The sequence below is a fragment of the Capra hircus genome, chromosome 19, assembly GCF_001704415.2.
Source record: "Capra hircus breed San Clemente chromosome 19, ASM170441v1, whole genome shotgun sequence".
NCBI classification, from domain to species: domain Eukaryota; kingdom Metazoa; phylum Chordata; class Mammalia; order Artiodactyla; family Bovidae; genus Capra; species Capra hircus.
In genome coordinates, this window is record NC_030826.1 from 26,894,266 (window position 1) to 26,919,768 (window position 25,503).

At 58.9% G+C, this 25,503-nt stretch overlaps 4 protein-coding genes across 4 annotated transcripts; 3 read left to right on the forward strand and 1 right to left on the reverse strand.

Moving 5' to 3' along the window:
• On the reverse strand, positions 255-1,475 carry TMEM256 (transmembrane protein 256). Its single transcript, XM_005694201.3, has 4 exons — positions 1,328-1,475; positions 981-1,012; positions 641-721; positions 255-508 (listed from the first exon to the last, which is right to left on the reverse strand). The coding sequence occupies exons 1-4, from the start codon at positions 1,410-1,412 to the stop codon at positions 365-367; spliced, it is 342 nt and encodes a 113-aa protein (XP_005694258.3). The 5' UTR covers positions 1,413-1,475; the 3' UTR covers positions 255-364.
• NLGN2 (neuroligin 2) lies at positions 5,638-15,735 on the forward strand. Its single transcript, XM_018064576.1, is given in 9 exon segments — positions 5,638-6,094; positions 9,759-9,809; positions 11,857-12,006; positions 12,181-12,366; positions 12,488-12,680; positions 13,036-13,632; positions 14,390-14,927; positions 14,929-14,976; positions 14,978-15,735. Coding segments are annotated over 9 exon segments (2,508 nt in total). The 3' UTR covers positions 15,266-15,735.
• Positions 16,001-18,727, forward strand: SPEM1 (spermatid maturation 1). Its single transcript, XM_013972322.2, has 2 exons — positions 16,001-17,759; positions 17,954-18,727. The coding sequence occupies exon 2, from the start codon at positions 18,034-18,036 to the stop codon at positions 18,691-18,693; it is 660 nt and encodes a 219-aa protein (XP_013827776.2). The 5' UTR covers positions 16,001-17,759; positions 17,954-18,033; the 3' UTR covers positions 18,694-18,727.
• C19H17orf74 (chromosome 19 C17orf74 homolog) lies at positions 21,030-22,860 on the forward strand. The gene is made up of 4 exons (XM_018064068.1): positions 21,030-21,167; positions 21,333-21,390; positions 21,530-21,737; positions 21,777-22,860. Exons 1-4 carry the CDS (start codon positions 21,030-21,032, stop codon positions 22,858-22,860), a joined length of 1,488 nt encoding a protein of 495 aa, XP_017919557.1.

A 25,503-nucleotide genomic window follows, 5' to 3' on the forward strand; every position in this document is an offset into this window, starting at 1 on the left:
AATGCTAGTGAGCATCAGAACCACAAGATGAGCTTGTTAGAATAGATTCCCAGGCCCCAAAAAGGGCTTTGCTAAGAATCTGTGTTAGTTCAAGCATTCTATATGACTCTAACGCCCACCAGTTTAAGAACCTCATAACAAGTTAACCTTAAGTGAACAGTGACTCCAACCCAAACCCAAGCCTCACTGATTTGGTCTTGGGAAAGGGAAGGAGTTCAAAGGTTGACAATTTTTGCCCTTTCTCTTTTATGAGGTTAGATGAACAAAAACTCCGAAGTTCTTTATTTGCCTTTCTCTTTTAATTCCTTCCCTGCTCCAATACTTAAAAAGAAAAAAAATACCCAGAAATTAAACACAAGAAAGCTCAAAGAGCCAAGGCAAGCCAGCCGAAGAATAGTAGGCTCCCTCCCACAGGAGCCAAATTCTGGAAGCTGGGGTCTCCACTCAGAGCCTGGTAGTAAAAGGTGGTGCAGAATAAGGTAGTTCCAGAAGCTAGCAGTAACCCAGCCTGAAGGAGATATAAGGCAGAATTCAGGCCAGTAAAAACCCGGCGAGTTAGAGGGAATGGGTGGGGCTTGGTCAGGGTTAGGGGTGAGGGTGGGGCTTGGTCAGGGTTAGGGGTGGGGACGGGGGGAATTACCCAGACGGGCTTTCTGCACAGGGGTACCGCTAACAGGGCCAGGCTGTGTAAGAAGTGGTGTTTGTTGGACTTGTCAAAGAGCTGTAAGAAAAAAAGAAATGGGGGTACTTCCTAAGCAACGCAAGACACCGGAGGCTGGGGCAGAGTCACAGTGGACAGGAACGTCCAACTCGATGTCTCAAGCCCCAGCTTGCCCCTCCCTGAGGTACCCAGGCCTCAGACTTGCATTCCTTGCCACTCCAAAGACCCGCGCGTTTCGTCCCTCCCCTCCTCTCAGGGACCCCAGACTTTGCGCCCTCCGAGGCCTCAAAATCGAGGAGCCCCAGCACGGTTACTTCACCTCCTTCCCGTAGGCATCCGGAAACTGGGCTCCTGTGGAAAGGAGAAGCAAAGGTTACCAGTCCTAGCGCCAACCCAGACAGTCCCCACTTCTGTGGTGGTGGTGGTGGTGGACCCGGGTGGACGCCGACAAGAAAGGGAGCCCCCAGGAGGCTTCTGATTGGTGGAAACACGCACGGACAGTTCTGGGAACCCAGTGGACCCGGCTGAGAGGTTTTTTAAAAGGTTCAGGGTTCCGCGGGCAGTCTGGTCGACGGGAGGGCCGACATTTCCTTTAGACTCTGCCTATGCACCAGATCCTAAAGATCTCCCCCAGCACAATCCCAGTTCCATCCCCAGCCCCCTGACCGTGCGCCCCGTAGGAGGCCAAGCCTAAGGCCCCAGCTCCGGACAAGGCACCCAGGCGGCGGAAAGCAGCCCCGGGACCCGCCATGGCTGTCGACGGTCACGAGCCGAACGAACACCGCCCGGGCCCCCCAAGAAGCCAGCCAATCCCGATTTCCCATGCAAATAAGGTCTACGGGTGCCCAATCCGGGCCGTGTTCATTTTAGCGTCCAGGTCCTCACCCGGGTACTTGGACCTTTGTAAAACCTTTGTTGAGTGGCGAAGACGTCTGGCGGGCGGAGAAACCAGAACCAATTAAAACCGAAGGAGCTGAGCAATGTAGGCGGGGTTGTGGGGGGCGGGACAAGAGGATTTGCGTCACGGACTGGCCCACTTTCCAAGTTGATAGCCTCTCCTAACACCTTCCCCCACCGCAACCACCGGTCAATTTCCGAAGATCCCGGTCCCTAGGCAAAGTTCCGCCCCTTTCCCCACAAGCTCCTCCTCTTCAGCTTTAAACCAGACCCACTCCCCCAAAGAGGCGGACCCACGGATAACGAAGCCCCACCCATCACCTTAAACCACGCCCGTTAACCAAAGCCCCTCCTCCCGACCAGAAGGCTCCGCCTTCTTCGTGTGATGCCCCGCCCCTTAGAGTTCACCACCACCCCCTCTTCCCCGCCCCCCAACTAATAGTCAGAACCCCGAGGCTGGGAGATCACGGGGCGGGGGGGATGTTTCCACCCTGCCCTGGCCTGCTTCGTCCATCCGTCGGTCTGTCCACTCCCGCCCCCTTCCACCTTCTCCAGTTCCCCCCACACTCTGGAGGGCGGGCGGGCAGGCGGGTGCTAGCAAGGGGTGTGCGCCGCTCTCTCGGCAGGGGGCGGGGGAGGCGGCCGCGCGGTGACGCGCGGGGCTGCTGCGGCTGCTCCGCCGGCGGATCATCACTCTCGGGCTGGGATGGACGCGGGGCGGGAGGGCCCTGGCGCGCGGGGCCAGGAGTCCGGGCCTCCCGGCTGCTGAGCTTTCCCCGAAGCCTCTCGCTTACCCCCAATTTCCCTCCTAGGATCCGCGCCGACCCCCGCCCTGGGGCTCCAGACTCGGCTCCCGCCCTCCTCCGACTCCCTGGACCTCCCCCTCCCGCCCGCCCTCGGGATCGACTAGATCCCTCCCCCTCCCTGAGGATTCCGGCTGGATCCCTGCCCCTGCACCGCGGATCCTGCGCTCCCGGGCTTTGGGCCCCTGGGGATTGCCGTGGACTCCTCCTCCCGCACCCGATCCCGTAGGATCCTCCGCTTGTACCGCCTTCTAGCCCCTCGAAGCCAGCCCACGGAGCCAGTGGATCCCCGATCCAGTCCTGTCCCGTTGCTCCCTCCTCCCTCCGCCGTCCCCGTCCCCACTGCGGGGTTCCCTGTTCTTGGGCTCCTCCTGACCCCATCCCCTACCTCTCCTTTCCCCGAGGATCGACTGGATCCCGGCCCCGCCCCCCGGGGCTGGGGCGAACCCCCTCCCCCGCCGGGTGAGGCGCTGCGGGCGGGGGCTGGGCCTGCGGGGCCGCGGGGGCTCACAGGCCGCCGCCCCCCTCCCGAAGCCTGTCCGCCCCCTACTCGGAGCCCTGGATGGAGGCACCACGGCCCCAGGGCTGAGCCAGGTAGGAGCTAAGCCGGGCCGGGTGGAGGGGGCTGCGTGGCGGTCCAGTGGGGTCTCCCTTCTCCCCCTCTCTCTCCCTGCGCCTCATTTCCCCCAGCCTGCTCTGTCTGCGTGTCTCCGCCTAGGGATGCTCTCGCCGTGTCTCTGCGTCTCGGTCTCTTTGTCTCTGCCTCTCTCCAGCCCATGAATGATCCTTTGAATGGGCCCACAGACCCCGTGTGTTCCCATCTCCCCCTCCCCCTCCTTCTCCCCTTCCCGGCCAAGCCATTTTCCCCCACTGCAGGAAGAAGGCGGGGGGGGGGGGGGGGGCCTGCGGCCTGAGCCCCCGTCCCTCAACTCTCGCGGCTGGGGGAGTCAGGCCTGGGCAGGAATGGAGCGAGCAAGGCAGAGGGATGCGAGGGGTGGGGGTGGGGGGGGCAAGAGGTGGCAGACAGAGATGGGGAGAGCAGGGAAGAGAAAATGGGGGAGACAGAGCTAGGGAAAGAGAGAGAGAAATAGAAGGGGCTTGAGGGAGAAATTTGGGAAAGGGATTTGAAGGAGAGAGAAAGATGAGAAACACCAAAAGGGAGGTGTAGAAGATAGAGACGAAAAAAGGGGCAAGAGACTGAAGGCAAGAGCTGGAGCAAGCTGGAAGAGGCCTCGGAAAGATGCTCTGAGGGAGCGCTATGGAGAAGAGCTGGGGGGAGGGCTCCAGTGGGAGGGAGGAAGGCAGAGAGGCTGGCATGGAGGAGGCCAGGGGCCCAAAGTACCTTAAAGGAGGGGGGGTCAGAGGCAGACCTTGTTCATGGGAAGGGGAGGGGGCACCAAGGCCATGGAAGCAGAGCCTAGCCTGGCACAGGCAGAGGAGAACCTGGGAAGCCACCTCCAAGCCCCCTCCAGGTGTCAGGGGAACAGGAGCTTGAGAGGACCTGAAGAAAGGGAGGGCATGACTGGGTGTGTGTGGTAAGGATTCCCGTGTCCTCATCTCTGGAATACATTGACACCTGCAGAGAGCCACCCGCGGGCTGGCGCCTGGCTCTGAAAACCCCGCGTCAGCAAACAGCTCTGGTGGCTGGGGGGGGTGGGGGGTGAGGGCAGGGGAGCAGCGGGGGCTTGCTGAGATGACCTGGGTGTCTGCCCCTTTAGTCTGACGTGTTCCCTTGTCCTGCCCCTGCTGCCCTCAGCACCCAGGCATCAGAACAGCAACTGTGGGGGGCTGGCAAGGGGAAGGGGAGGTGAAGAGCTGGAAGGGGATGCAAAGAAGCCATGGTTTGCCCCTATGGGTCAAAATGCCAGGCATGGAGGAAGAGGTGTCTGGGGTCAAGGCTGTTCAAGACTGTGGAAGGGTAACTGTTGATGGGTGCATCTGATTGCCCTCAAACCCACCCCAGCACCCCTTCTTTCCAGCCAGAGGCCTGGTCACTAGGGCTAGGTTCTGACTGGCCAACAAGGGGCAAGAGGTGGTTCTTTCAGGGTTCTCTGCCCCCAGTCTCCAGCTCCCCCCAACATATATACTTCTTCCTCTATGCTAAGACTCAGGGAAACTCCAGCATTCTGACTCATGCCTCTGCTCTCCTCTTCATGCCCTGAGTGGACCCCATAACCCATCCAGCCCCTTCCCCTCTTCCTCCAGACCCCTCCCCCTCCGGGGTTAAAGCTGAAGCCCGTTGTTGCCGAGGTAACATTGCGGGGCAGCATCCCGTCGCCCGGCAACCGGCTGCAGGATCACACATCTGTCCCCAGATTTGCCCCTCCAGCATCTCCTCCCTGTCTAGACCCTGCCTCAAGACACCTTAACTTTTGAGGAGAGAAATGAAGAGGACCTGGAGTAGAGGGGTCTCCCCCACTACACAGACCCTTCAAGAACGAGATGTTGAAGGAAAGGGAAAGTGCTGGGGTTGTGCAGTCCCAAGGAAGGCCCAAGTCTGGCCTGGGGTGGGGGTTCAGTGCCATGAAATTACAGCTCCGGAGTAATTAACACGTATAAACAAACCCGCCACTTCCTGCTAATTAATGACTTGGTATTTTTATTTTCTCTTCCTTGTCTGTCTCATCCCTCCCCGGGAGGTGAGAACTGGGACTCCTGAGTCCCTAGAGGAGAGCCTGCCTGGGAGGGATCGACCCCTGCTGGAAGGGGGTGTGTTGGGTGGTCTGGGGAACTGGCCCTTCTTCCCCTCTGGCTATCCTAGACATTTAACACATCTCGACCTCACCTCAGCCTCAGACTTTTCTACATGGGTCCCTGCAGAAGGGAGGGGGATGGTTGGGGTGGGAGGAGATGCCAAGGGGGCAGGGGGATGGAAGGAGGGGAGCAATTTGGTCTGAATTCCGAGTCACTAACCACCTGTCTCTTCTGTTTCCCCATTCCCATCTGTCTGCCCCATCCAATTTCCCTTCCCTTCTTGCACCTCTCCTCTGTCTTTTTCTGTCTGTCCGTCTGTCCATCCCCCCTCCCCTCAGGTCGGGCCTGCCTTCGCCTTCTCCCACTTCCTTCCCCTTCCCCACCCCTCGCCCCCTCCATGGAGAGGAACAGACCCCTTCTCTGTCCAGTCTAACCCAGGTCCCTCCCCAACCCCCTCCTCCCTCTTTTCCCCCGCCCCCTCCTCCCTCCTGGGGCGAGGGGGGGCCTCCCTCCCTCTCCCCCCTTCTCTCTCTCTCCGAGGGGGGGGGGTCCCGGGGAGGGAGGGGGGGTCCCCCGATCAGCATGTGGCTCCTGGCGCTGTGTCTGGTGGGGCTGGCGGGGGCTCAACGGGGGGGAGGGGGTCCCGGCGGCGGCGCCCCGGGCGGCCCGGGCCTGGGTCTCGGTGGCCTCGGGGAGGAGCGCTTCCCAGTGGTGAGCACAGCCTACGGGCGAGTGCGCGGCGTGCGGCGCGAGCTCAACAACGAGATCCTGGGCCCGGTCGTGCAGTTCCTGGGCGTGCCCTACGCCACGCCCCCCCTGGGCGCCCGCCGCTTTCAGCCGCCCGAGGCCCCCGCCTCGTGGCCCGGCGTGCGCAACGCCACGACCCTGCCGCCCGCCTGCCCGCAGAACCTGCACGGGGCGCTGCCGGCCATCATGCTGCCCGTGTGGTTCACCGACAACCTGGAGGCGGCCGCCACCTACGTGCAGAACCAGAGCGAGGACTGCCTGTACCTCAACCTCTACGTGCCCACCGAGGACGGTAAGGGCGCGGGCACCGGGCCGGGCCCCCGGTGGACACAGCCCACAAATGTCCACGCAGACCCTCTGGCACCGGCACGCCCGGGGGAGGGAGCTAGGCCTTCGCGGGGGGCCATGAGGGGCGGTGCATTCCTGCGGGCTCCCAGGATGATAGGAGTCCCTGCTAGGCAGTCCAGAAGCTCTTTGTGCGCCTTTCTAGCCCATGGGGAGGGCTGCAGGCACTAAGCTGGGCCTACCCACCCCCTCCCCACGGAAGCACAACCAGAAGGGACACGGGGGCGGGTGGGGCGGAGCGGGGGCGGCGATCAGGTGGCGGAGGCATCCATCTGCTGCCAGGACAGCCACTCCAGCTCTGCCCTGACTCCTGCCCCCTAGGCCTGGGCTTGTCCCCAGCAAGTACCCACTTTACCTACACCTCCACTGGAGGACAGCAAAGACTCCTTCTCCCCAGACCAGCATGGGCAGAGGTCCTGTCACATACAGGGCCCCTCACCTGAGGGGAATACATCTTCCCCAGGAGGCTCTGTCCCCTGATCCCTATGCACTCCCAAAGGATCAGGGAATCTCCTTGCCAAGGGCCCCTCCACTCACAGCACTGCCTGCCCATCCCCAACAGAACACCTTCCCCAGGGTTCTGAGCTGGCTGTTCTTGAATGAACTCTCCAGTTTACTAGCTTCTGGTACTCCCCAGGACACTCCCCCAGACAGTTACGTGCCAGCCAACCTTCAGCACACCAAGACCATCAAGAGTGTCAACACTTTCCAGCAGCCCACAGCAGAAGGCAACTGGCAGGCCTGCAGCCACCCCGCAGACCATCCTCACAAACACATTACCCGTCTAACACCCTATTTACTGCGCCAAAACACCCCAACACCCACAGAGAACATCCACTCCCATAAAGTCCCCCCACAGCTTTCTTCCAATGATTGTAAAAATAGGTTTGGTACCCAGGAACCCCACTGTACACCCAAAACTCCCACATCATGAACTCAGATCCCCCTACAGACCAGGCAGTTCAACTATTCATCACTCAGGTCATGTATCCAACCGACCAGCACACTAACCTTGTGCTCTGTGCTCAGTTGCTCAGTCGTGTCCGACTCTTAGCGACCTCTTGGACTATAGTCCACCAGGTGCCTCTGTCCATGGGATTTTCCAGGGAAGAAGACTGGAGTGAGTTGCCATTTCCTCCTCCAGGATATCTTCCCAACTCAGGGATTGATCCTGTGTCTCTTGCATCTCCTGCGTTGGCAGGCGGATTCTTTACCACTGAGCCACCTGGGAAGCCCAACCTTGTGCTCTGGCATCCCACATATCAAAATTCCCAGCAGCTTCACACAGCGCACATGCCAACACTTCTCTGGAGTTGTGCGCCTTGTCACCCACATAGACCTGTGCTCCCCAGGATCCCTGGGTGTATAGATCTTGTGGCCTTATAACACTCATACACAGACCATCACCCTACTAACTCTGCACCTGCACATATGCTCCAACCGGTCACTCACACCACAGTCCCCTGCGTTCTCAACACCTCCCAGACATTGCTTACCCCAGCTCCTGCCCTGAGGTCATAAGTTTCATACCTCAGGCTGTGACAACACAGGTGACAGTCTTGCACCCTACTCACAGGTCAGGTACTCCAATGCCTTGCTCCCTGAACCCAGAGGACCTACCAATCACAGAACACTCGTGCACCTCAACAGTGTCACTACCCCTCCCCATATGAGCCACGCTTCCAAGCAACCCATACACACACTGCACAGAAGTTCCTGCTCCAATGCTATTCAGATTCCAGCCGCTCTAATAGACTGTGTACTCCAATATACTCCAGACATCCTCCCTAATTCCCCAGCCTGAGAACTGTCCACTCCACCTTCCCCTGCCTTCTCATGGACCACCTACCCCAGTGCCCTGCTACCAGTGAATCACTCACCCCCGTGCCTCCAACACACCTCCCATCACAATGCTCTCCACTCGTGGACTCTCCACCCACATCTTCATGTAGAAAGCTGTCCCCCATCCCTTCACCAATGCCTTGCTCAGTGGGCTATTGTCTCATCACCCCTCATGAGAAACATCCACCCAGCACTTCTCACCGAGTTACTGTCCACCCCAACACCTCCACACAAATTGCCCACCCTGCCCCCATACCACCCAAGCCCACACCTTCTGTATTTTTAACCATCGCTTATTGCAGACCTGCTTGGGGCCTGACACATTCAGGTGATCTCACTAAATCTTCACACCAGCTCTGGGAGGAAGAGGTTGACTCAGGCACACACACACCCGCACACTTAATATTCTCACGCGCACACATGCCCTGCTCACTTCATCCCCATCCCCAGCCTGTCAGAGAAGAACAGGCCCTGATCCTAATGGGTCCTCATGGGGCCATCATCACCAGTTGCGGGGAGCTTTTCAGAGGCTCACTTTGGCCTTGCTGACCCGTCTCTCCCCATGCTGATCCCCATGCTGCTGAGGAGAAATCGACCAGCCTGGGGGAACCCCTCAGACCTCTGGGTTCCAGCTCTCCCTTGACTGATCACCCAGTCTTCAAGAAGCCTAGAGCCAAACTCTGAGCCCAGTCTGGGGCCTTTCCTCCTCTGGGGACACATTTTGTGCCTCCCAGCACCTCCTGGCACCTTATGTGTCAGGCTGGCTCAGGGCAGTGTGTTTCCTAGTCCCTATTTGTGGATTGGATCCCCCATTGGGGAGGGGGCTTTTGGCATTAGAGCAGGGATTGGTGTGGGGGGAGGGGCTGGTGCCCCTGGTGGGAAGTTTACCATCTGTGGGGGGAAAGGACAGCAGACCTGGGTAAGGGATGAGGTTGGGGAGGGGGGTCAGAGGGAAGCGGTGGAGTGGAGGGCAAGACCTGATGACCCCTTTCCCTGCTTCGCCCCACACTGGGGATATGGGGTGAGAGTCAGGCTCGTCTGTGCAGATGGAAGTGAAATGCTGGCTGGTGAGAGGCTGGGAAGGTGGGCAGGCAGTGCTCACTGACCTCCCCTCCCTGCCTGCCAGTGGAAAGCTGAGGGCTTTCAGGGGCCATGAGCTGTGGATTTGGGCTGCCCCAATTCCATACTACCCTCTGCCCTCCAGATTGGTCCAGAGAGAGGCAGAGTTCTTTCTGCTGCAACCCCTCCTGTCTACAGCCTGGGGGAGCAGGCAGGTGCTTGGCTGGTCCTGAAGAGGGCCTGCCTGAGTGGTGGCCACCCCCCTTTGGGGGGAGCACAGCTGGCCTTGGGCTCCCAGGCTCCTGGGTTGGTTTCCCCTCCCCTCCCACCCACCCCCACCTCTAACACCGTTTCATTTCCAGCAATTAGCAAACACTTGGACAAGCCAAATCCTTTCCAGCCAAGTCAATATGTCTTAAGACAGGCCTCAGCCCACTCAGGCACCCCACCCCCCCGCAAAACCAGCCTTTTCTTTGGGGCATGACTTTTTCCCGGGAGGGGAACAAAATTTGGGTTGTAGAAACGTTTTTCTCTTTTCTTGGTTTCTTTTTCTTGCAAACAAATTTTGCTTTTTTTGGCTTATTTTTTCTGCCCCTCACCCTCCCCTTTTCTGCTTTCTCTCCTCCCCTCCCCATCCACCACCTCCCCCCGACTCCCATCTTTCCCCACAAAATTGTCCTTTTTTCTCTGTTTTGTGTTCCCGGTCTTAGGTCCGCTCACAAAAAAACGTGACGAGGCGACGCTCAATCCGCCAGACACAGGTAGATTTAAAAATCCCGCTGCTGCATGTGGTTGCTGATACGAGGACGTTCTCGGCCCTGCCCCTAACTAAATGCCCCCATAGCCCTCAAGGCCCCTCAGTCGTTTTCCCAACTAAAAACGAAAAAGAAAAGAAAAATTTGTAATAATTGGAAAAAAGAATTATGAAAACTTCAAACGAAATTTGAACAATGTTGGACCCACTAGAAAACTGGCAAGAAAAGGTTAAACATGGCAAAAATAAAGTGAAAAAAGAAATTGGAATGTCAGGAAAAAAAAAAAAAAGAATTGGATAAAATGTTTAGTTTGATAGAAATTTGGACTGTTTTGAAACTTGTGAAATGTAACATTTCAAAAGACAATTTTAATTTGGAACAAAACACCATTCAAAAAAAAAATTTCAAGTTGGCAAATTGATGACACAATTGAAACATTGCTACGATTTCCAAAAAAAAAAAAGCCTGTCCAATGCAGAAACACATATTTGAAGCAAATTAAAGAATTTGGAAATTTTTGAAAACAGGGCCCAATATCTTGAAGTTTCACCACAAAATTTTGAAAAAGTGCAAAGAACTTTTTTCTTTTTTCCTTTTTTTCCAAAAATGGATCTTTTTGGGTTTTTGTTTTTTTGTTTTTCTTTTCTTGTTGAATCTGCCCCAGAGCTTCTTGCTTTTTGGTTGTTGTTTTTTTTTCTTTCTTCTTTCTTGATCCTGTTTTTTTGTTGTTGGTTTTGAATTCTTGTTGCCCCAGCCCCTCTTCCTGCTCCTTCCCTTTCCAACTCCCCCTCCCCCCACACTGGGAGTGGAGGTGCTGGGTGGGGAGAAGGGGACGGACTGAGGACATTTAGGACAGGACCTCGGAGGGAAGGAGACCAGCCTGAACCTGGAAGGCCACTGGAGGTTCAGGAACTGAGGAAAAAACAGGATTGGGGGAGAGCACCTCCCACCTAGGAGCTTCTGGCCAAAGTCAGGTGGAAGGAGGTGGCAGAGAAGGTCCGAAGAGATCCAGGGTGGAGGGCAGTCTCTTAGTGACCTGTTGGTTGACCTTCTGCCAAGAGGGAAGTTTCCAGTAGGATGAGGGAGACAGGCAGAGGTGCTAGGGACCAGCGTTGGAGGCCCAGGCTTTGCTCTTGTTTGCCAATTGCCTAGGCTGGTTAGAGATGGCAGGTGTCAAGAGAGAGGAGGGCCTGGAGGTATTGTGGCTCCATCTGGAGGAGCTGCAGGGGCAGGGACCCTGACAAGCCCTCTCAGACTCCCACCCTCTTCTGGAATTAGTTACCCTCCAGTCCAGTCTGGAGTGCCCCAAGGGCCTACTCCATATGGCAGTGATCATGAGATCCTTTGGGGACAGGGCAAGAGAGGGGTCCAGTACTCAGGGCTCAGGCCAGTTTCAGGGACCCAGACTAGTGAGCTGCACCCTGGCTTCATTAAGTAGGCTCTTTCCCACCCTGCCTCCTCCTGCCACAGTAATTAGGCTGGGGGTTGCCATGGTAACTTGGGAGGTGACCTAGAAAGGAATTAGGGCGGGGAGGAGACCAAGCCCCCAGGGACCCTAGGGCCTGGCACCCCCTCACCCACAGACCAGGCTACCATGTGGAGCTGAGGCCCAAGGCCTGAGTCTGAGGAAACGCCAGGACCCTCCTAGCATCTCTAGCTCTAGTGCCAGCCTTGGGAGCTCATGCTTCCTAGGAGCAGGAAGGAGATTTGCTGTGTATGTGTGGGGAGGGGTTCCCCTGGATCCAGCAGGTGCCCTGAGGAGGGCCACCCCCCCCCACCCCTGCCTCTGTTAGGCTTCTTGGAAGCTCTGCCAGGCATTTGGAGAAGTGCTGTGGGGCAAGCCGGCAGGAGGTGGGGAGGGAACTTCTGCCAGGGCTAGCTGGGGAGGGAGGGAGGGGAATCCGGTCTTGCCCCCCAGGGATGGGAGTGATATGTCCCCTGAGCTCCCGGCTGGAACTCAGCAGTCCTGGGAGCTGGGAGGTGCTGCTTCTGGTCTGACTGTGTCCTTGTCCCCCACCCCCTGGCCCATCCCCCCAACCCCCTCCCCACACAGATATCCGGGACTCCGGGAAGAAGCCAGTGATGCTGTTTCTACACGGTGGCTCCTACATGGAGGGCACGGGGAACATGTTCGATGGCTCCGTCTTGGCCGCCTACGGCAATGTCATTGTAGCCACGCTCAACTACCGGCTTGGGGTGCTCGGTGAGGGTGGGCAGCCAACTCTAGGGGCTGGAGTCCTGGGAGGAGGGCCTGGTGGCAGGGTTACACTAAACCCAACTGAAGCAGAATGGCTTCTGGACTGGATTGAGCTGCCCAGAAAGAGAGCAAGGGTGCCATGACACCCTCAGGAAGCCCCCTCTCTTCCTCTGCCCCCAGGTTTTCTCAGCACTGGGGACCAGGCTGCAAAAGGCAACTATGGGCTCCTAGACCAGATCCAGGCCCTACGCTGGCTCAGTGAGAACATAGCCCACTTTGGAGGGGACCCCGAACGCATCACCATCTTCGGATCTGGGGCAGGAGCCTCCTGTGTCAACCTCTTGATCCTCTCCCACCACTCGGAAGGTACAAGCCACCTCCCCAGCCTGTCCCTTCTGTCCCCTTCCCCAACCCCTGGCCCTACCAGGTCCCCCTTCTTCTCCCTCAGGCTGATATAGCCCAGCCTAAAGCCTGCTTGTCCTGCCAGGGCTGTTCCAGAAGGCCATTGCCCAGAGCGGCACTGCCATTTCTAGCTGGTCTGTCAACTACCAGCCACTCAAATACACACGACTGCTGGCTGCCAAGGTGGGCTGTGACCGGGAGGACAGCGCCGAGGCTGTGGAGTGTCTGCGCCGGAAGCCCTCTCGGGAACTGGTGGACCAGGACGTGCAGCCTGCCCGGTATGGGGCTGGGTCCAGGCCTCCACTCTTCTTGCTGGGTCCAAGGAGGTTGAGGGTAGAAGGTGCCTGTGGGCCACAGGCTGTCTATTTAGCCAGGGGAGGTGGACTTCAGGCCCTTCCCATGGACCTACCTTCCCCTGGAAGCCTTTCTGAAGCAGAGGTGCCTAAACAGAGCCTGGATGCACCAGACCCCAGGAAGTGCTTCAGGGAGGACTTCCCAAGAGGCCAGGTGTCCTGAAAGGGCTCTGAAGGTTTTAACTAGGGGAAAGTGGTCTTCTGAGCAGAGGGCTCAGCAGGCTGTGGGTGGAGAGGAGGCCAGCCAACAGGTGATGTGACCTTGACCTCTTCTCCCCAGCTACCATATCGCCTTTGGGCCTGTGGTGGATGGTGATGTCGTCCCTGACGACCCTGAGATCCTCATGCAGCAGGGAGAATTCCTCAACTACGACATGCTCATTGGGGTCAACCAGGGAGAGGGCCTCAAGTTCGTGGAGGACTCAGCAGAGAGCGAGGATGGCGTGTCCGCCAGCGCCTTTGACTTCACGGTCTCCAACTTCGTGGACAACCTGTATGGCTACCCAGAGGGCAAGGATGTGCTACGGGAGACCATCAAGTTCATGTACACGGACTGGGCCGACCGGGACAACGGCGAGATGCGGCGCAAGACCCTGCTGGCGCTCTTTACTGACCACCAGTGGGTGGCGCCGGCTGTGGCCACCGCCAAGCTGCACGCTGACTACCAGTCCCCTGTCTACTTTTACACCTTCTACCACCACTGCCAGGCTGAGGGCCGGCCCGAGTGGGCGGATGCAGCGCACGGGGATGAGCTACCCTACGTCTTTGGTGTGCCTATGGTGGGTGCCACCGACCTCTTCCCCTGCAACTTCTCTAAGAATGACGTCATGCTCAGCGCCGTGGTCATGACCTACTGGACCAACTTCGCCAAGACTGGGTGAGGGCCAGAGGGGCTGGGTGGGGCACCCCTGCCGGTCAGGGCACACACACACCCTCCATCCTCAGCCCCTTCTCTCCCTCTTCCTCACACGGCCATCATTCCTCCATCAAGGCGCTCTTACCTTCTCAACTCAGACACCTGGCGGACAGCTCCTCTGTGCGTGTTGGAGATTCAGAAATGTTGGACCGAGAGGTCCTTTCCGGCGGGTGGGCTCCACTTGATCGCTTTGGCTCTGTGTCTGTCTTTGCGTACCCATATACCAGTCTCTTTCTCCTCTGACTGCTCCCATCTGTGTTTCTGAGTATGTGTATAAGAGTTTGTATCTCTCTCTCTATTGCTGTCTCTAGCTCTCCTGAAGTCCATTAATATCTTTGCTCTCTTTGATCTGCTTACTCTTTGCTCACTGCTTCCCCCCACCCCCAGGTGCCTCTCATGGGCTTTTGTCTCTCTGTTTCCATATGTCTCTATCTCATTCACTCTGCCTGTGTCACTGGCGGTCTGTCCGTCTGCCCTCTCTGTCCCTCTGGCGTCATCTCAGGCCGTCTCTCTGGCAGTCTGGCTTGATCCCTATTTGTCTGCCTATCTCCGTCTCTGGCAGTGTCTGTCTCTTCGTGTCTGTCTCTCTCTGCCTCTCTTCCTGTTTCCCCAGCTTTCTGCATCTCTGCCCATCCCACTCCCCGTTGGTCCCACAGCCTCCTCCCCTTCTCATCAGGACCTCACCCTCACTCCTTTCCCTGCCCGCCTGTGTCCACAGCGACCCCAACCAGCCGGTGCCACAGGACACCAAGTTCATCCACACCAAGCCCAACCGCTTCGAGGAGGTGGTGTGGAGCAAGTTCAACAGCAAAGAGAAGCAGTACCTGCACATCGGTCTGAAGCCGCGCGTGCGCGACAACTACCGTGCCAACAAGGTGGCCTTCTGGCTGGAGCTCGTGCCGCACCTGCACAATCTGCACACGGAGCTCTTCACCACCACCACGCGCCTGCCGCCCTACGCCACGCGCTGGCCGCCGCGCCCGCCCCCCGGCGCCCCGGGCACGCGCCGCCCGCCGCCCCCCGCCACCCTGCCGCCCGAGCCCGAGCCCGAGCCGGGCCCCCGGGCCTACGACCGCTTCCCCGGGGACTCCCGAGACTACTCCACGGAGCTCAGCGTCACCGTGGCCGTGGGTGCCTCGCTCCTCTTCCTCAACATCCTCGCCTTCGCCGCCCTCTACTACAAGCGGGACCGGCGGCAGGAGCTGCGGTGCCGGCGGCTCAGTCCTCCCGGCGGCTCGGGCTCTGGGGTGCCCGGCGGGGGGCCCCCTGCTCCCCGCTGCCGGCCGCGAGCTGCCACCCGAGGAGGGAGTTGGTGTCACTTCAGCTGAAGAGGGGCGGGGGCGTTGGGGCGGACCCTGCAGAGGCCCTGCGCCCCGCCTGCCCACCCGACTACACTCTGGCCCTGCGCCGGGCGCCGGACGACGTGCCTCTCTTGGCCCCCGGGGCCCTGACCCTGCTGCCCAGCGGCCTGGGGCCACCCCCTCCCCCGCCGCCCCCGTCCCTCCATCCCTTCGGGCCCTTCCCCCCGCCGCCCCCCACAGCTACCAGCCACAACAACACGCTCCCCCACCCCCATTCCACCACTCGGGTATAGGGGGCAGCTCGGGGAGGACCCCCTCCCCGGCCCTCCCTGATGCAACAGGCTTTTCTCGTGTGGAGCTTTCACACGTGGACGAGCATTAGGTGGACATGGGTTTTCTCATGGCGATGCGTCTCTCCGGAGCAGAGAGGCCCTTTCTTTTCTCCGGACCTGGGCCTTTGAACAACTGGGGGGGGGTGTCTTCTCCCCTCTGTTGGGACACCCACGTGGAGGTGTGCTTTCTCACGAGGGGGTGTGTTTTCCCATGTGCAGGGTGAGGTTTTTTTGGCCACCCTGGACACATGTTGGCTCCCTCAGAGAATTCCTGCGGGGATTTGTACCCCAGAATTCTGTTCCTTCATGCCTTCTCCCCCCTGCTCCTTCCTCCTACCCCCTGGAGACCCTGGAAGTGGTGTGTTGACAAACAGAGACCCCTGGCCACCAGATGACACATGGGCCAAGTAATCACGCCCCCCCCCCCTCCCCCCCCCCCCCCAGCGCTGGATCCCCCGCACATGAGTGGCAGGTCCCGGCAGCCCCTCCACCAGCGGTCCCCTGTCCCCCCCGCCCCCCCCCCCCCGCACGCCCTGTCCCCCCCCCCCCCCCCCCCCCCCCCCCCCCCCCACGCGTGGCCAGCGTAGAACTGGGGGGGGGGGGGGGGGGGGGGGGGGGGGGGGGGGGGGGGGGGGGGGGGGGGGGGGGGGGGGGGGGGGGGGGGGGGGGGGGGGGGGGGGGGGGGGGGGGGGGGGGGGGGAGGTGGCAGCCTAAGGGGTCCCACCTGTGTCCCTCTTCTCGCCACGTGTCATCCCTCCCTCTCGGCCTCTCTTCTCCCTCCCCGCATCACTGTCCCCCTGGGAAGCCATCCCTTCCTGGTGTCCAGCCAGCTCCTCCCTGCAGCTGCCCACCCCCCTCCTTTGACCTGCCCCCGCCCCCGCCCCCCGCCTTGCTCCCCTGGGCTTAAGGAAAGGAACAGAGGAGAGGGGAGGAGAGCAGGGGAGAAAGGCTTCCCAGGACAGGTTGGGGAGAGAATGGGGTCAGCTGTACTGAGGAACAGATGGAGGGGGCAGTGGGGGACGGGGCTTAGGCAGACACCAGCAGGAAGAATTTGATTTTGAAAGGACGCGTGTAAGGTGACTGCCCAAAGAGAAAGGGTTTGGGCCTCTGGGGAAGAGAACCGTGTCAGGAAAGGTTTCAGGGATGCCAGCAGAGAAGAGCAAATCCTTGTCTGCTGGCATTTCGTGGGTTCGTTAGTGCCAAATGTGAGTCAGGGGTAGAGTGCTGTTTTCCACTGACACCCAGTTTCAGAATCCCTGGTCTTGGCTCCCCAGAACTTTGCCTCTTGACTGTCCTTTCTGCCCCCACCTTCACCCATGGAAACTTGGTTCTTTTCCCTCCCCTTCCCCTGCCTGGGCTAGCTCCTTTCCAAACAGCCATGCCCTCTAAATGCTAGGGACCTGGGCCCTGAACCCTGTAGACAGATGCCCCCCAAGTTGGGGCATGGGAGGGGGGCTGGGGGACCCCATGATTCAGCCACGGACTCCAATGCCCAGCCCCTCTCCCCAGAACAATTCCCTGACAGTCCCATGTCCCCACCCCAATCCTTTGCGGCTCTGTACACATTTTTAAACCTGGCAAAAGATGAAGAGAATATTGTAAATATAAAAGTTTAACTGTTGGTTTTGCCTGCTGTTATGTTAGGAGGTGGGGGTGGGGGGCTCCAAAGAAACAAACCTTGGAGAAGTGACTCTGCCTTTGAAGGGGTAGGAGAAGAGGGTCCAACCCTTTTCAGTGAAGAGCTCTGAGGTCTGAGAGAAATGGGCAGTGGGTGCTGGGGTGTGGTTGTCATGACAATGGGGTTGTTTGGGGAGTTAAGATCAGAACCAGTGTCTGTGGAGGGGAGAGCCTGGCATAGAGAACCAGACAGGGACTGATGGGGGCAGACACCAGGCAGGCCAGAAAGCCCACAGGATGGTGCCCGTGGCTGACTCCAGGAGAGGCATGCAAACTGTAGGCTTTGGTCTCTACTAAGACCTGGCCCAGGCTAGAGGCTCAAACCTGGGCCCAGGACTCTCTCTCTTGGCACATTGTGAGGGATAGCCCCACACCTTTGTGACCCGTTTACCCCCAGGGGACAGAAAAGTGGGCTGGTGGATACTGTGGGCACAGTGGGCTGGGGGCCTAGGGGCCCCGGTGGCCCTAGGGACCCCCATGGCTATGGCTGAGCAGCCACGGCCCAGGTGGGCCTCATATCACAACCCTAACACCAACAGCTGCCGGGACCTGGGCAACTCCATCCTGCTGCTGCTGGGCCTTATTATTTGCATTAATATTGGCATCAACATGGTGACGCTGGTCAGGGTGGGCCCGGGCGGGAGGGTGCTGGCAGGACGGCTGGGGGGCAGGCCTGATGGCCAGGGCCTATCTGGGGTCACTGTGTCCTTCCTCACCTAGCTCTGGCGCAGACTCCGTGGCTTCTTACACCAAGTGTTCCGTGTTATTTGTGAGAAAGGTAAGTAGGGGTTGGGGGTGGGCACGGGAAGGGCAGAAATCCAGCATTCTGTCCCTGTCCTTAAGCCGGCCCCTTCCCCTCCCGCTCTCCCTCTCAGACTCCATAACTACGCAGCTTCTCTTCCTGCACCCTGCCTCTCCATCCCTGTAGGAGCCAGGCTCCCCACCAGCCTCTCACCTCTCCTCGATCCACAGAAGCTTCTAAGTTACGCTCACCTGGGAAGCAGACCCAGCCCTCAAAGCATAGCTCTCCAGCAGTCCACCTACGATGCACCATGGACCCCGTGAAGATGACGGTGACCCCCCCACCCACTCGCCGCCGTCGCCATCAAGGCTCTTCTTCGCGCCGTGCCCGCCGCCCAGTAGCCTGGGCCCCTGACACTGACGACGATGATGACGAGAAGCCCCCACATCAGCACACAGCGGCCTGCTCCCACAACTGGGACTACCTTGAGGATTGGGAGGGTTTACAGACTGCCCAGAGGTTCTGGACTCCCTGGGCCCAGGACGCCTTGGAGCCTCCTACCCAGACCATCCGCTTCCAGCAGACTATAGAGGGAAGGCCCCTCAAGAGAGAGATGCAGTCTGATCTGGGCCTAGAGGCCTACGTGTACCCTGTGAACCCCCCACTCCCCAGCACTCAGATCCTGAGCCACAAGAACAGTGGAGGGGGGGCAGGGGCAGGGGCCCAGGCAGAACAGGAACAGGGCACACCAGCTGAGCCACCCATCCTGGGCCCAGCCAATGTCCCGGACATCCCCCGGCGCCGCTCCTCAGGGCGCGTTGCCTACGATGCCAGGGACGTGAGGCGGCGGCTGCGGGAGCTGACCAGGGAGGTGGAGGCCCTGTCGCACTGTTACCCTCTGGCCTCCGGATCCAGCACAGCTGAGGGGACGAGAAAGGACTGGGTATACCGTTCCCTGACAGAGAGGTGACTGGGAGAAGAATAAAAAGAAGAGAGGAGGTGGATTGTGGTGGTGTGTGTGCGGGGGGTGCCAGGGCCCACACAGCACCCAGAAGCTTGGTTACTAAGGAAATGATCTCCCTGGCAACAGGGCCTAGAGAGCCCTGAGGCCCCTCATCAACCTCTTGGCCCCAGGCCCTGTCCTCAGCCTTTTCCCAGGCCTTTCTTGGTTCCCAGGCTCCTGCCTGCCTCTGATCCATTTTCTTTAGTGTTCGGGGAAGCACCCCCCAAATCCCACTCCAGATCCCCAGCAGTACTGCACTTGAGGGGAGACCCTCATCTCATGGCTCCACCTCCTCAAGAGGTCTGGCTCCTGCCAGAGCCCAGGTTCAGGCTGCAGCTACAGGTGAGGCGTGGTCCCTCTTAAGCCCTGGATTCTTTGGGAAGGGATGGCTGAGAGTGAGGGTACCCTGGCCCTCACAGTTCCCCTGTCAGAACCCAAAGCTCCTGTACCCTTGAGCAGTCTTGGAGCAGTGATAAAATACTGAGGACGCTGTGGCCCTCTGTGACCTCATGCCTCTGCTCAGCATCTCCATGTCACAAATGAGACTGGGGCTCAGAGAGATCATGTGACTTACGGTCACATGGACTCTAAGGATCAACTTCATGGTCTCAGATGCTCCAGCCTCTGCTCCCACAGGTAGATCCCCTTTGCTTCTGAGTCAGCTTGGCCCATCAGAATCTCCCATCTCCCTTAGTTTCCCATGGAAACTCATCAGAATATTCCATCCACTGGACATCTGAGAAACCCAGGCCCTACCTACTTCTAGACAGTTAGGATCACCAACACATGCTCAACTTGTGAACAAGGAACCAGGCTGAAGGACTAGACCTCACCTTCCATACCAGATGGGTTCCTGGAATGTGAGCAGATAGGCCTTTTATGAATCACCTCGCTTCTCTGCCATTTTCCTTTGACCAACATTATTGATCATTTTAAACTGATGCCACTAGGTGGGTCTATTTTGAACACCTACTATATGTTTTGAGGCTTGGATGGGAAATGCCCACTGGCTGTTCCTCTATTTTTTCCCCCTCTCTTTTTGACCACACAGTGCGGTTTGTGGAATCTTAGTTCCCTGACCTGGAGAAGGCAATGGCAACCCACTCTAGTACTCTTGCCTGGAAAATCCCATGGATGGAGGAGCCTGGTAGGCTGCAGTCCATGGGGTTGCTAGGAGTCGGACACGACTGAGCGACTTCACTTTCACTTTTCATTTTCATGAACTGCAGAAGGAAATGGCAACCCACTACAGTATTCCTGTCTGGAGAATCCCAGGGACGGGGGAGCCTGGTGGGCTGCCATCTGTGGGGTTGCACTGAGTTGGACACGACTGAAGCGATGCAGCAGCAGCAGCAGTTCCCTGACCAGGGACTGAACCCAGGCCTTTGGCAATGAAAGTGCAGAGTCCTAACCACTGGCCCTCCAGGGAATTCCCTGTTCCTCTTTCTGCTAAGTTGTTCATTGTACAAACAAAATGACCTGAGGTCTCCCCAGTACCACTTTCTTAGACCACAGCAATGAACCCAGTTTAAATCATAGATTCCTTTTGTCTCATCAACAAGTGCATCCAAAGTTTGTGCTTTGTGAATTTCATGTAGCTTTCTTAAGATGGAAACTAATCCTTTTTCAAGTTGGAGGGGTGGCTCAGTGGGAGAGCAATTGGTTAGGAAGGAGAGAAACCATGGTTGAGGGGTGGTCTCTAGCAAAGGCGCCAGTTGGCTCAGTGATCACCAACAGCAAAGGCTGCAATCCCTGGCCAGGAAGGGATGGCCCCAGTGGGTGCTAGAGAGCTTATGACAGGGAAATGGGCAGAAGTGGGAGGGAATGGTACAGTGGGGTGACCCCACAGTGGACTCTTACTGTCACCCATCCATCTAATTACCAAAGCTGCATGCTGCAAGCAGGTATGGGTAGGGAGTCCCAACGGGCTATAGATTGCCATATCTCAATGAAACAGAGGAAATCCTTTATGCATGGCTCAGTCCCTATGAAGACCATCTGCCCACTGTAGTTACATTTTCAAATCGAGTTAAGCCAGCCCCTACACAAAGACAGAACAGACTGAACTCTGGGGGCTGGGCTCCATTAGTGGGAGCCAGGGGCGAAGATGGCCACATCAAGGGCCAGCTGAGTGGATGAAAGACGTGCTACCTCTGCATTGTGACTCCCTGCAACATGCCTCATTGTGATCGCACTCCCTCACCTGCTGGTAGGTGTCCCAGGTCCCACCATGAGTGCAGTGTGGGTCAGGGCTGGTGGGGGGGGGGGGCGGGTGGCCCAGGTGGCCCTAGGACCCCCCCACCATGGAAAATCAGCTCTGGTCTGACAACCTGGGGTGCTGCCATCAATACCAAGAAAGTACCCAGGATGTGGAGGACTTCCTGCTCCTGCTGCTGGGCCTTGTCATTCTTGTCAACATCGGGATCAACGTAGCAACTATGGTCAGTGATGGTTGGGGACACCCTGGGGGTGAAGAGGGCTGAGAGTGGGAGACAGCAGCAGGCACTTGCACCTGCAGAAATGGTCTTGGCTGGGGCGGGGTTGGGGTGGTGAGTGGGGAGAGTCTGGTCTTCATTCCCACTCCACCCACCCCACTCCACCCCCAGATGTGGCACAGGCTCCAGAATGTCTTAGACAACAGCATCTGTTGGATTAATCAGAAAAGTAAGTATGGAAGACAGGTAGGAGGCGCCTGGCCCCTGCCACTCCCAAGACACCAGAAACCCAGGTCCCAGTTGTTCCCCGACCCTGAAATCTTCTGACAGTTGCCGGGCCCTCACAGACTCTTTTTTGCCTCTCCTAGATGAAATCTCGCAGGCTTGTGAAAGTTCCCCCAAATCTCCTCCAGCCAAGGCCAAAGACGTCCACATCCACTGTACCCTGGACCCTGTAGAAGTGAAGATGGCCAGGTCCACTTGCTGCTCCTCTTCCTCCTACCACCGTCCCCGCAGCCAAAGCCGCAGCCGCCGCCCTCGACGCCAGCAACCTCGCCGCCAGCAACCTCGCCGCCAGCAACCTCGCCACCAGGAACCTCACCGCCAGGGCCGCAGCCGCAGCCGCCCCTGCAGCCACCAGCGGATGTCGAAGAACTCCAAACGATTCCCCTACAGCTGCTCGGTCTTCGGTAGGCCACGTCGCAGCCACAAGATGTCACAGCTGCGGGCGAGGCCCTCCTTTGATCGGGAGGACCTGGACTCCTACCTGGAGGAGGACGAAGACCTTGCCTTCCCACACCCCAAGTACCCAAGGGGGGCCTGGGGAGGGCTCTACCAACGGATGGGCCTGCCCTCCAGTATGGGGCTCTGGGGCCGCCAGGGTGGGATCCTGGCCAGCCTGCCGCCACCTTCTCTCTACCTGTCACCTGAGCTGCGGCGCCTGCCCAAGCGTGTGGAGGCCAAGTCTGAGCTCAGGCTGCAGTCCTTCGGGCCCCTCTGCTCACCATCCCACACCTGGGGCAATGTGGAGGTAGGCCAGTGGACCTCGTCTCCACTGCCTCCCCGACGGCTGCCCCCCAACCCCTCGTGGGTCCCTACGGGGCACAGCCCTTACCCCTCAAGGGGCCAGCTCCTGTATGACAACTGGGATCAGAGGCGACGTGGTCTGGAGGCTTCTGAGCCTCCCTCCGCCCTGTTGACCCGGGGCTCCCGGCCCGAAGCCCGAGAGCACTTCTCCCCACAGGTCCACCGACGGAGCCTCCTTGGCCATGCTCACGGCCAGCCCAACCGCAGCCCCCACCCCTCCACGGGACACTTGAACTACTCCCGGGATCCCCATGAGGTCCGGCGCCGGGCAGCCGAATGGACTGAGACAGTGCCCACTAGGCACCCTTTGACCACCTCCACCTCCCTCACTGTGCTGGGCGAGGCCTCATACCAGCGGGCCCCGGCTCCCAGCTCAGCTCTGTTCCTCCGCTCCTCCCAGCCGCTGCCCGAAGTCCAGGCTACAGAGCCGCCCCAGCCCACCTTTATGCCACTCAGCCGGAACCCAGGGGGCAATGCCAGCTACCAGGTGTACGACAGCCTGGAGCTGAAGCGGCAGGTGCAGGAGAGCAGGGCGCGAGCCAACTCGCTGCCACCTTCCAACTCTGCCTCCAGGCCCTCTCTGCATAGAAGCCGGACTGGGAAAATTCACTGACCGGCAGCCAATGGAGGAGGTGGGGGTCAGGGCATGGAGAAAGGAATAAAGATCAAGAGTCCAGGAAACGCTGGTGGTCTGTGGCTTGGAAGCGCCACTCCTGCCAGCCTGGGTCCCTGCCCTTGGCTTCCTGAAGCCAGTGTCTCCTCCTTGGCCTGAGGGTCCCCTTGGCTTAGTGGCCACAGTCCTCCCAGCAGGCCCCTCCTGGGCTTGTACTATGAACGAAATAGATTTGCAGGTGCAAACTCCAAACCACTGGTCTCTGGGCACCTACTGTGTTCTCAGCTGTCCCTGTCCCCAGAGCTCATATCAGAAGCTGCTTCGGAACTGGGAGGGTCCCCATCTGAACAGATCCAGGTCCACACCCAGTGAAGGGCATGAAGAAGGCCAAGGCTCTGGACTCCAGCCAGGCCTTCCCAGGGTTCTGATGCCAGGGGTCGGTCTTGTCTCAGGAGAGGCCAAGGGGGTGGAATGTGTGGTTTGAATGAGTGACTCAGTGGGCTGTGAGGGAAGGATTGACGTCTTGAGGAGAGGTGTGCTGGCCTCTGGGGCCCTGTTTGACTGTCCAGGCTCAGGCTGCCTGACCCCGGTTAACAGGGAATGCCACTCTCGGCCCTCTTTATTCTCCTCTTCCCTCATTGTGACCCCACCCCCCTCCCCATTATGACACAGTCCTTCTTCCCCTCCCCCACCAGAGGAGTCTGGCTCCTAGTGAGTATGTGGGGGCCAGGGGGCCCAGGTAGCCCTGGGACCCCCAGCCATGGGTGAGCGAACCTACCACGGAGCCCAAGCGTGCTCTGGCACCAACCCCAGAAAGTGCCAGGACCTAGGAGACTCAATTCTTCTGATCCTGGGCAGCTTCATCTTGCTCAACGTGGGGATCAATGTGGTGACTCTGGTCAGGGCAGGATCTGGGCAGCAGTGTTGGGGGAGCCTTGGGGTCTCAAAGGTGCTTAGTTGGGAGGGCTGTTGGGGTGTGGCCAGGCAAGGATTGGACTTCAGGGCTCACCCTGCTCCCGGACTCTCCCCTCCTCTGCTTCCCTCAGCTCTGGAAACACCTGAAGAACTCCTTGCGGACTCTTTTCCGTCATTTTTTCCCCAGAGGTGAGTGGGCCCCGGCGTGGGCTCTGGGGATATGGACTTGTCCCCTTTCTTCTTTCCCTATCCCCATCCTCAGCCCCTCAGGAACCCAGGCTTTGTCACATCTCACCTTTCCCTGCAGACAAGCAATCCAGCTATACTGGCAGCCATCCCATGTGCATACGTTGCTCCGTGGATCCCAAGAACCTGTGCTCAAGAGTCCCGCCCCGCTTCCACCGCCGCCCAAGCTTCCTGCTCGGGCACCCTAACCACCTGGACTCCTGGATACCAGACACAAACGATGAGAAGGCTTCTAAGTGCTGCTGGATGCCGCCTCAGTGTGGACATGTTGGGGCTCCCATGGAGGTGCCATGGGGACTGTGGAAGGAGGGGCTAACGGGAGCTGGGGAGGACCCTCAGATCACAGCCTTAAAGGCCCAAGCCACCTTCTACTCTAAGCAGGAGACATCTTCCAAGTTCCGTAGGATGAGCAAGGTGGACATGGTTCCACTGCGCCTGCCCCAAGAGAGCAAGACTAAGACCCCAGACCATGACCAAGCCCAGGCCCAGACCCGCTCTCAGGTCCAGTCTCCTGGGCATGCTCCTGCCAAGGCCCAGACCTTCTCCCCAGCCCAACTTCCTGAGCCCACCCCAGCCGAGACCCAGACCCACGCCCCCATTTACTCCCCTGAGCATGCCCCACCTCAGGCCCAGACCAACTCCCTAACCCTTGGCCCTGAGCACAACTCTGCCCAGGTCTGTGGTCCAGAGCACACCTTAGCCTATACCCCGGACCAGGCCCCCTCACAGGGCCCAGCCCAGTGCGAGGGCCACACCCTTACCCACACTCTGACCCATGCTCATCTAACCTATACCCATGCCCAAACTCTGATCCCTCCCCCAGCTTCTGCCCCAGTCCCTCCCCCAGCTTCTGCCCCAGTCCCTCCCCCAGCTTCTGTCCCAGTCCCTCCCCAAGCCCCTCCTCCAGCTTCTGTTCCAGTCCCTCCCCTAACTTCTGCCCCAGCCCCTCCCCCAACTTCTGCTCCAGTCCCTCCCCCAGCTTCTGGCCCTGCTGCTACTTCTGTTCCAGCCCCTACACCAGCACCTGCCCCCATGTCTGCCACAACCCCTGTCCCTGCACTGGTCATGGCCCAGCCGACCACTCCAGTCCCTTCCACACCACCTTCCTCCATCCTAACTTCTATTCCCTCTACTTTGTCTGCCTTTAGCCAAGGCCTCTCCACTGGCCATGTGGTCTATGATGCCCGCAGGGTAAAGCAGAACTTATTCCATGTATGTGCCCCTCAGAACTCTGGGTATTCCAGAAAGGACTTAGGTACACTCTCCAGGCTCCAAGAGGGGCATGGCCTGGTGAGCTCTGGTACAGCTGAGCAAACATTGAAGCAATGTAGTGAGGACAGTGCCAAGCCCTTCACAGGATCCATATTGGGTTACCTGGAGTTGGGGAACATGGAATGGAAGCTTTCAAATGATGTCAAGGATGAATCTGTGCAGCCCAAGACCTTCCCTTACTGCAGTTTCCACCCTTACAGCTCTGAGAAG

Coding starts and splice junctions, on each gene's coding strand:
- C19H17orf74 (XM_018064068.1), top strand. CDS start 21,030: ATGGAAAATCAGCTCTGGTCTGACAACCTGGGGTGCTGCCATCAATAC. Junction 21,391..21,529: donor CTGTTGGATTAATCAGAAAA/GTAAGTATGGAA, acceptor TGCCTCTCCTAG/ATGAAATCTCGCAGGCTTGT. Junction 21,738..21,776: donor CGCCAGCAACCTCGCCGCCA/GCAACCTCGCCA, acceptor CCAGGGCCGCAG/CCGCAGCCGCCCCTGCAGCC.
- TMEM256 (XM_005694201.3), bottom strand. CDS start 1,412: ATGGCGGGTCCCGGGGCTGCTTTCCGCCGCCTGGGTGCCTTGTCCGGA. Junction 1,013..1,327: donor GGCCTCCTACGGGGCGCACG/GTCAGGGGGCTG, acceptor TCCTTTCCACAG/GAGCCCAGTTTCCGGATGCC. Junction 509..640: donor TGTGCAGAAAGCCCGTCTGG/GTAATTCCCCCC, acceptor TATCTCCTTCAG/GCTGGGTTACTGCTAGCTTC.
- SPEM1 (XM_013972322.2), top strand. CDS start 18,034: ATGGACCCCGTGAAGATGACGGTGACCCCCCCACCCACTCGCCGCCGT.